This window comes from Ipomoea triloba, chromosome 14 (genome assembly GCF_003576645.1).
Source record: "Ipomoea triloba cultivar NCNSP0323 chromosome 14, ASM357664v1".
NCBI lineage: Eukaryota > Viridiplantae > Streptophyta > Magnoliopsida > Solanales > Convolvulaceae > Ipomoea > Ipomoea triloba.
The window spans coordinates 22,372,511-22,382,141 of NC_044929.1; the positions used below are offsets into that span (position 1 = coordinate 22,372,511).

The window sequence follows — 9,631 nt, forward strand, 5'->3', positions numbered from 1 at the left end:
TATATATATATATATATATATATATATATATATATATATATATATATATATATATATATATATATATATATATATAAGAAACTTGTAATCACCATCAAAGGGTGTGTATTGGGTATCATCATATATAATAATAGTCCATTAACTATACAAAAGAGGTAAATTATATTACATTATGAAAGTCATGTGTGACGAACTTGACGAAGAGTGTATGTATGTGTTGGCATGAATCTAACTCGTGGCACTCATCTCCACATTCTAAAATATTTCCCTCTACTATAAATACTCATCAATTACCAAAAGGCCGGGCATAATTGGAAACAAGAAAGGGGATCATCTTCATCGATCTACATCATAATTGATCATTTTCATCGACCCGATCAATAATCTCTTCTTCACAAAATTCCATAAAATATCATGAGCCCAATGACTCTCTATACAAAAATGTATATGTGCACGGTACCGCAAAGATAATGAATTTTAGTTTGACAGTACCACTAGGGGAAAAAAGAAAAAAAAAAGAGAAAAAAAAACTCTGTGATTTTTACCTTTCGATTTTTCACATTAAAAAATTATTGTGTCTAATTTATTTTTCCTTATCTTATTTATATTATATTTATCACTTGAACGACTGTATTGGCCAGTCGACAACTAGCCAAAACTCGTAAAACCAACAACAAATGATACAAGTCTATTCTCAACATCTTTTTCAACAAAACAAACCAAATCAAGACATGATTTTCTTTATTTGCAAATTAATTCCATGTTTCACGCATTGCAAATGGCAGACCATCTTGGAAATTAAAATAATATTAGTCAAAAAATTGAATGAATATTTCTTGATTGCGATGTCGACAATGTTGCATTATATTCAATATCATTTGTTCAAACTTGTAAAAGTAATTCACCAAACATATTAAACCATGCATAAATAATTTGGGACAACCCAACAAAATTGGTCAAGTAATTGGCTTAGTAACCGCAAAGTGTTGTCTATTAACTTTCTTAGTTTTAATCGGTTAGTTATTGACAACATAAACTGGTTTACATCTTTGTAGTTTTTGTGATTTTGTCAGATCATAATGAAGGCTTTCCCGCATAGAAGTAGATGCACGAACCATTTTAAAATATTTTAAATGTAAATTGTTTAAATGTGGATCGTCATTTTTATTCATACTATGACTAATACATATTTGATTTGAGTCATATTTATAAAATTTAGACTCTTACACGAAAAATAACATGACACACCATTTACAAGCTTGGTTCTATTTTTTATTATTTTTTTAATTTATATTTTGTTAAATTTTTAAAGATATTCGATATTACACCTATCAGTAACACCGGCGTGTCAAAGTTCCGGCGACACCGGCAAGTCCTCCGCCTTACTAAAAAGGCGGTGCCAGAATTCTACGCTCGACTTAGTCTCGTACGTCTCGTTCTCCGTCGAATCAAAGCGGCTCCCGCCGTCAACCGTGGCCGGAAGGTCACCGGCATCACTCGAATTCTCCGATGAAAATACCTGCGACCAAAAACTCTCATCGACTTCCGGCGGATCACTCTGCAACACCGCGTCGGAGACCACACAGTCGCTGGAAATGCTGCAGGCCGACGATGCGTGGAATTCGGTTGAGGTTGTCGTCGAGGAATGCGGTGGAGAGCTCGGGGTCAACATCGAACCGTTCGTTATCAGGAGATCCATGGCGAAGGGTTTCAACGGTTGGGATTTGGATTTCAACCTTGGTTGCGGTGAAACAAGATCGTAGTCGTTTAACCGTTTCTTCAAACGAGTGTGCCATATGTTCTTGATTTCGTTGTCCGTACGTCCTGGCAATCTTGCAGCAATCACGGACCATCTGCAAATCATTCACAAACAAACTTTGATTATTAATTACTCCTAAATTAATCAACATAACTATAAATTTGAAACAAATTAATATTGAGCCACGAAGCATGCATCATAAATGATATATCGATTCTAGTTTAATTGGCTCAATACTTTGAACTTAAACTCGATTTCAAGTTGACTCAATTCAGGTGCAATGTGCTAAGCTAGCAAGTCATCGGCCAACTTGCCAAGGCTAGTAGTAAAGACAATTAGCTAACTAGTTTTGCACGACATTTGACATGCTGATAATACATAGCCTGACTGAAAAATTACCATTAACAAATTAGAAGATACCCAGAAGTCACCATTGACAATTAGAAGATACTAAGGTGTGCGTTATCATGATATAAACAAGTTGAATGAAGTTAAGTATAAATAATTCCTCAACACCACATTTTGGGATACCCGCCATCTCATTTCGTCATTTGCACTAACTAAAGTTACGTTGTTTAGGTTTTTTTCGGTCGCAATAGTACTAGAGCCTTACAATTTTTATTCATACTCTTTACTTCTCAACATAGTATAAATACAGATCTCTATTCGTATTCTTAATTCAATTTAATTAGACTATCGGTATAAAATAATTAACACCGAAAAACTTAATTACAAATTATTTAGAATATAATATAATATATTATTTAAATACCCAAATTGTGATACAAAAACATAACCATTTTTTAATTTATACGTAGTAATAAGCAAATATTATACTATATGGTATATGCTCCCCATTTAAAAATAATTGAAGTTAACTAGCTCGTGATCCACGTTTTTGCATTTTCTTGAACATAATAAGTATATATTGATTAATAGGAAAGTTTACCGTCATTATTTGAGGGTGTATTTATTGTAAGGAGATAAATTTAACTGGCCCAGAGAAAGGCAATTGAAAAGAAATATTGTGATTACAGAATTAACCTTTCGACTAATGGTGTGTTTGAAAATCAGGAAAATAACTTTTAAAAAATATTTTTTTGGGAAATTACTTATTTTTCATAAAATAGTTTTATTTTTAGTGTTTGGTTGCATTCTGAAAAGCTGTACTGCTGTGTTTTGTTTATTTAATGGAAAATGAATAGACTTTTATAATTAAACAATTTAATTGTTTTATTTAGGATATAAAAATATTTATAATAATATTAGTTATTAAAAAAAAAAACTATGATTTACCTCTAAAACCAGACATATGATTTTCAATGAAATGACTTTCACCAAATTTTAGCTGAAGTCATTTTCATCCAAAACAATCTTATTTTCCAAATAAGGGAAAATAATTTTATGTTAACTTGATTTTTCAAACACTAAAAATTTTAGAAAATAATTTTCAAAAACCATTTTTCATGTTTCCAACACACTGTGCTAGTCTGCTAGAGTTGCTGAGAAATATAAAACAGAGTAATTATTAATTGAAGTATATAAGCAAGCACCTGTTTCCCAGAGCTTGATGCAGCTTGATAATGGCGTCTTCTTCTTCATGGCTGAAGTTTCCTCGTTTGATGTCGGGCCGCAGGTAATTTATCCATCGGAGTCTGCAACTCTTCCCGCACCTCAACAAACCTTTGACCAGCAACATATATAACATCAAAAAGAAAATTACATAAAACTACACATTTATTACTTTTATATTTATCCTCGACAGATCGGGATCGGGATCGAATCCCGGAGTGAACGATGAATATGCGTACCAGCGTGTTTGGGAAGAGCTCGCCAGTTGCCATGGCCGTGTCGGCTGATGTAGTCGACGAGGATTTCGTCTTCGTCCTTGGTCCAGGGACCTTTCTTCAGTCCCATCTTCTCACAGCACGGCGATCTCCCCATGTTTTTACTCTCTCCGGCGGCCGGCCAGCGACTTCACTGTCACTGATATTGCTCTCCGGCCGTCTTTCAGCTGCGCCATTGAAACTTGTAGCTGACTATATATACACGCACCTGCGGGTAAATAAAGGCCCACATTTATTGACACAAACAATATAATAATATATTACCTTCTTCTTTCTTTTTCTTTTTTTTTTTCTTTTTTTCTTTCTGTTTTTCTTTCTTTTTTCATATATAATTTCACTAAAACGATGAAAACTTATAGTTATTATTTGAAGGTATGTACATGATAAATAACGCTTTATGTAATAGCCTGCAAATAGTACATGAGAGATGAATCTATATGAAGTGAAATTATATATTGTACAATTACCTTTCAAAAAAATATATTGTACAATTATTTTATTTTTTTCTCGTTATATTAGGCTATGCAGTTATATACTTCGTAATTTATATAATTATTAATCCGTATTAAATAAGTTTAAATTCAAATAATTTGTAGCTCAATGGTACTTTTGTTGTTCTCTCAAATTTCTCAATAAATTTATATAGTTGTATTTTAATTTTTGGTAAGATTTGAACTATGTAAACAATATATATTACTACATTGCGTAATTTCAAGGAAAGTAGTGGACCACATGTGGTGCACCACCTGGTGAGACACAATTATTTGTGGTCGGAACAATCAAATAACACGTGAGATATGTGTCTATATAAACAAACAAATAAATTTAACTGATTTAATTATAAAATATAAGGTACAAATTTTCGTTATTTGAAAAACCTCCAAAATCAATTGAAAAATTGACAATAAACATTATCGAAGTTTAACGTAGTTGGTTGGTCGTCTGACTTAAAAATTATGACTAAATACGACAGTGTGGGAGTTTGAATTTCACGTGGACTGATTGCGCATGATTGATTATATGTAACATAGGTTGGTTCGCGACGCTCCATAGAGTTGAAAACATTGTAGCAACCCAATAAACCATTCAGTTAAATTAAGCCAATCCATGTTCACCTTCAGTTGATTTTTGAGTGGTAGATTATAGACAAGGACAAGAGATTGAGCTATGACAGTTGCAATGTGAGAGTTACATAAGGAACTGGTCTTCTCACCTAATAGATCGCTAAGCCATTGTGATTTACCCATTTACTATCATGTCGGGTTAAGGTGACGTGTGGAAACTTTGAAAGCGCGGAAATTTCGCCTTTGTGAGCAATAAGGTATCCAAATAAGTATAGTGGACTGCAGTCCTGCCCAATACGGATAAGCCCAATTAATTCAGCTTTTCCAAATTAGGCCCAATATATATACATCACAAAGGCGGGGGCAAATTGGTCCTTTTGCCGTTGCTACATAACACATATAAATACTTAGTCAAAGGCTCAAATCAGCGTAGTCAAAATCCCCTGATGGTCTGAAACGTCAGCGTTTAAACTCTGCGAAATTGTCCTGTACCGGGATCCGGAACAAAGAAGGGAAATCCGAAATCTCCATAGCTTTGAGCTTTCCCCCCGCCGTAGATGAACCGTAAAACTATACGTACGCCGCCGATCAGTCTGTGATCACTCATCGCACGCGATAATGGACGCGGAAGGTAACCGTCAACCGCACTGTCTGAATGTTTTACATATGATCTTTGGTGTAATGCTATGTAACAATCGCACAAACATTGAATCTGCGTAAACGAATGCAATCGTAGGGCAACGGACGCCTTCGAACCCTTCGGCAGTGCTCGCCGCTCTCTTGTCGAAACGAGCCAAGCTTCACGAGGAGCTCAAGAGCATTGAGAAGCAGGTGTTCACGTTTGTTCTTCCGTTCTGAGTGTGAATATGGTGTGTCGGAATAATACTTGGAATTTGAATTGTAGGTTTACGACATGGAGACGAGTTATTTGCAGGATCCGAGCCAATGTGGGAACGTGTTGAAAGGTTTTGAAGGGTTTCTGTCATCGTCAAAAAGCACAACACTGTAAATTCTTCAACCATTTTAAGTTTGGGAATGCTTATTAGTTATTACTGTTTTTTTGTTGGGTGTGAACTTTGAATGAATCATCATGGGTAGTAATGCTGCCAGCATGAGCTGGTAATGTGGGAATGTAATCAGGTCTTTAACTCCACAGTGGTATTGACTAAGAGAGGGCAGATACTGAGCTCAAAGTTTAATATGATTCCTTTTATTGCAGTGTGTTAAAGTTTAGGTATATAGTAGGAATTCTAGGGTCTGAGTGTCAGCAGATCTCTTGCAGTCATGGTTAAAAGTGAATACAGGAAATCTTGTGACATTTTAAAGTACTCTGTAGTTCTCTACCAAGGTGTAAAGAGTTTCTCATTGATAGATAGAAGTGTCGATACTGTTATGCTTGCTCTGATAGAGAGATTTCATGAATTGCATTCAGAGCTAAACCAATAACAATGGGACATAAAAATGAATATGCTTTTCAATCATTGGGACACAAGTGTTAAGAAAGCAATGTAAGATTTGTCACCAGCTTCTATTATGTTGCCTTTCTCCTGCAAAAAAATCTTCTTTTTGGTGGAGGGGAGGTTACTCATTCTTTACCTGAGTCCTTAATGGGTTAGTATTAAGTAAGGTACTAAGCTGTCAACAAGGTAACCAGCAAGGATTCAGGATGAGAGTATGAGCTACTTGGGGAAAAATAAATGATGAGGGGATAGACAACAGACAAAGCCAAACGGGAGCACATAGACAGTTCACTTGGGGATTAAACAATCATGAAGGAAGATGAAGATGTACCAAAGTGAGACCTGAATGAAAATTCAATATTTGTATTGTGAGAATCCCATGTTTGGGCTGAAATCTTAGGAGTCTCCCTCCCCCACCTAAGAAAAGCACCCCATTTAATAATGAGATGTTCTGTAATTGGATTAGAGGTCAATAGATGTGTCGGATGATTTAGTTACAATTTATGTTCAATACTCTGTTTCTTTGTGTGACTTTCCTTTTCTGTCAATGGCTTGTTTCAGCTTAAAAAGATCAAGGAAGTTTCAACCGGATGATAGGCTTTTTTCGCTATCCTCTGTAACTTCGCCAGCGGTATGTTATATTACGTATAGTTATTCAATGATGGTTCTATCTATGTCTTTTGTTTTGTAGTTTCTGCAAAAAAAAAAGTTTTACTTGAATCAAGGCATCTACTATGGCTGGATGCAAGATGTATCAGGCTTATTGATGCGTTGATGGGAAACCATTTTAGATTTTTTTCAAATTGTTTGCAGTTGAAATAGTGGTCTATTCTATGGTTGAAAATCTTTGTATTAAATTGAAATTTAAAAACTGGTAACTTAAGCTTTATAATCACTTTTAGCAATACTGTTAAAAGGTTTGTGGAGATCTGTGTGAAATTTATGGCACTTGTCATAATGCTACAGTAAAATGTTTAAGTTGAAGCTATGATAGCTTTTTTACTTTATATTTAATGTCTCTTTCAATCAAAGCTCAAATTTGCTCATACTTTCTTGAGAATGTATGGGTAATGGGTGTCAAGCTTGTAAACATCTTTGGTGAGGCCCAAGGTGTCCACCTCTGAAGTTGATCTTGTCAGCTATATATCGTTAATCTCTGTTGTAAGTATAATTTCTTTGTTTTGCTGGGTTTTTCTTGCGCATTGGGAATACTAATGGTGTACCACTCTAGAGAAGTAAATGTAAATGCCTCCAAACATACACATTCACTGTTTCTTATTAATCCAATATACATATTTTAGTGCTTATTTGGCCCAACTAGAGCTTCTTGAAATAGAGTTTGACAGTTTGCTAATATTTTTATTTTTCCCTTTTTAGTCTCAACTTTAGACCTTGAAAAATAGGCCTTTTGCCTCTTATGTAGCTTTAAAATGAATTTTCTTTAGTTTTAGTGTTTGGCTCACTTTAGATAATCTCCAATAAACTTCTTGGCTACCACATGCCAGTCAGGCCCATAATAGATTTATAATTTGCTCTTGTCCTTATGTTTCTTATTTTCCCCTGTTCCAGGCTGAGGAAGTAGCGGTTGGGCGTGATGGTGCAGGTATACCTGCAAATGGACAGTAAGTATTTGGTTATCCTATTGGTAACCAGTGTCTTTAATGGAAGGGATTTGATAATATTGTATAGAGTATTTTTATATCCCGAACAAATTTTTGTTTGTCACAGCCGACTTGATAAAATTCACAATGTGTCTGCAGGGGGAAACCGAAGAAAGGTAGGGGAGGCCCGAGAGAGGCGAAGAGATTGCGCCATTCTAGCGAACCAGACTACGACTATGAAGATGACCTTGATATGATGTAGTTATTATGGCTTGGCTTTGAGATAGCAAGCTGGTTGGTTTTGGGAGAAAAATGAGGATTTTTAGACAACCCTGCTTGCAACAATGGTAGTATGGTACTGTTTCCCCTATATGATGTACAAATATCACTCTAACTATCTCAGAGTGCCATGCTTTAAAACGCCAGCCTCTATAAAACTAACTTCGGTCTTGTATCTTCTTAATCGAACTCGACTCAAGTGATAAAGAGTTTGAGTTGTTTAAGTATAAGATCAAGAGTTTGAACTTATATTTATGTTGGAGTAACTACTGAAATATATTTACTCTTTTTTTTTTGAGTGATCAGAAAAACCTGCAACCAGGGTACATGCACTACTTAAGGGTGTGCATTGAGTAAATTCTGCCTTATGATCTTAGCTGGTAACAACAACGAGATAAATCAGCTTAAGTTACCAATGCAATAGCCTAACCAATTTGTCCACCCCACATACACTACTTGAGGGTGTGAATTAGGTAAATCATGTCTTATGATCCTAACTGACAAATGACAACAAAGAGATAAATCAGCTTAGGTTACCAAGCTACCAAGCGAATAGCCTAACCATCTTGTCCACCCCCAACATATTTACTCCTTTTGTTTTATGGAAGAAGGAAAAATTAAATGAAGTGATGAACAAATCATACAACAGGGGAGGGGAGGATACAGATTTTGTTTCACTTTCACCAAGTTGAAGTTGTGGCGGATTCCGACGAAGTGAGCAACTGCTCCAAGAACTCAGCCCCCAAATCCTCCAGCACCACCACATTCTTCTTCGCTCCATTTCTCCGGCGACACGCCGATCTCTTCCGGATCATGGAGTGGCGCCTCTTGAGCTCCACCACCGGCGAACACCCTTCTTTAAACCCACACTTCATCTCCCTCAGCGACTCCCTCACCACCTCCTCCGGGAAGTTAAGCACCGCCATCGACCCCCGCATGGCAAACGCCGCCTGATCGTACGCCATCGCCGCCGCCTCCGCGCTATCAAACGTCCCCAGCCAAACCCGCACCCCATTCCTCGTCGAATCCCTTATCTCCGCCGCGAACTTCCCCCACGGCCGCTTCCTCACCCCTCTCCAACTCTTCTCCTCCTTCTTCGGCTCCTCCGAACTCACCTCCTCCTCCGACGACTCTTTTCCGCTCGTCTCCGCCGCTAACACCTCCAACAGCACCATCTCTTGCGAATCATTCACGTTGAAAGGAAGAGATTCGTCATCCCATAAACACCCCATCGAGTTTTGGCACTCAACCAACCAAGAATCATCCATGCCGGATTTTCTCCTAAGATTTTTCCGAGGTGGGTGACTCAGAATGTTTTGCTCAACTTCAACTCCTAGGCCTAACTATATATATACCTGGACAGAGCTTTGTTCTTCCTCATTCTTATGACTATAGTTGGTTAATTAATTAAATCCTAATATCCTAATCTTACTTAAAAAGTTAAAAGTGAGTGTTATTTAATTAATTAGAACTTGTGCGTAATTAAGAAGAGTACGTTCTAGAAAGGGGAAAGTATTATTTGTTGGTATGGTGACAAATTTCTTATACTACTCAACTAGATCACACACTGAGACATGTTATTAATTGAAAAAATTCGTATCATCTTGTCCACGCTATTATG

General features: G+C 36.4%; 3 protein-coding genes across 3 annotated transcripts; 1 reads left to right on the forward strand and 2 right to left on the reverse strand.

The window, feature by feature from the left end:
• Positions 1 to 1,136: 1,136 nt before the first annotated feature.
• Positions 1,137 to 3,771, reverse strand: LOC116004951 (transcription factor MYB30-like). The gene is made up of 3 exons (XM_031245153.1): positions 3,571 to 3,771; positions 3,313 to 3,442; positions 1,137 to 1,853 (listed from the first exon to the last, which is right to left on the reverse strand). The coding sequence occupies exons 1-3, from the start codon at positions 3,701 to 3,703 to the stop codon at positions 1,349 to 1,351; spliced, it is 768 nt and encodes a 255-aa protein (XP_031101013.1). The 5' UTR covers positions 3,704 to 3,771; the 3' UTR covers positions 1,137 to 1,348.
• Positions 3,772 to 5,114: 1,343 nt separating this feature from the next.
• Positions 5,115 to 8,308, forward strand: LOC116003741 (chromatin modification-related protein MEAF6-like). Its single transcript, XM_031243656.1, has 6 exons — positions 5,115 to 5,301; positions 5,407 to 5,501; positions 5,575 to 5,675; positions 6,692 to 6,761; positions 7,700 to 7,752; positions 7,891 to 8,308. Exons 1-6 carry the CDS (start codon positions 5,289 to 5,291, stop codon positions 7,991 to 7,993), a joined length of 435 nt encoding a protein of 144 aa, XP_031099516.1. The 5' UTR covers positions 5,115 to 5,288; the 3' UTR covers positions 7,994 to 8,308.
• Positions 8,309 to 8,405: 97 nt separating this feature from the next.
• On the reverse strand, positions 8,406 to 9,317 carry LOC116003740 (ethylene-response factor C3-like). The gene has a single exon (XM_031243655.1). It carries the CDS (start codon positions 9,276 to 9,278, stop codon positions 8,691 to 8,693), a length of 588 nt encoding a protein of 195 aa, XP_031099515.1. The 5' UTR covers positions 9,279 to 9,317; the 3' UTR covers positions 8,406 to 8,690.
• Positions 9,318 to 9,631: the final 314 nt, after the last annotated feature.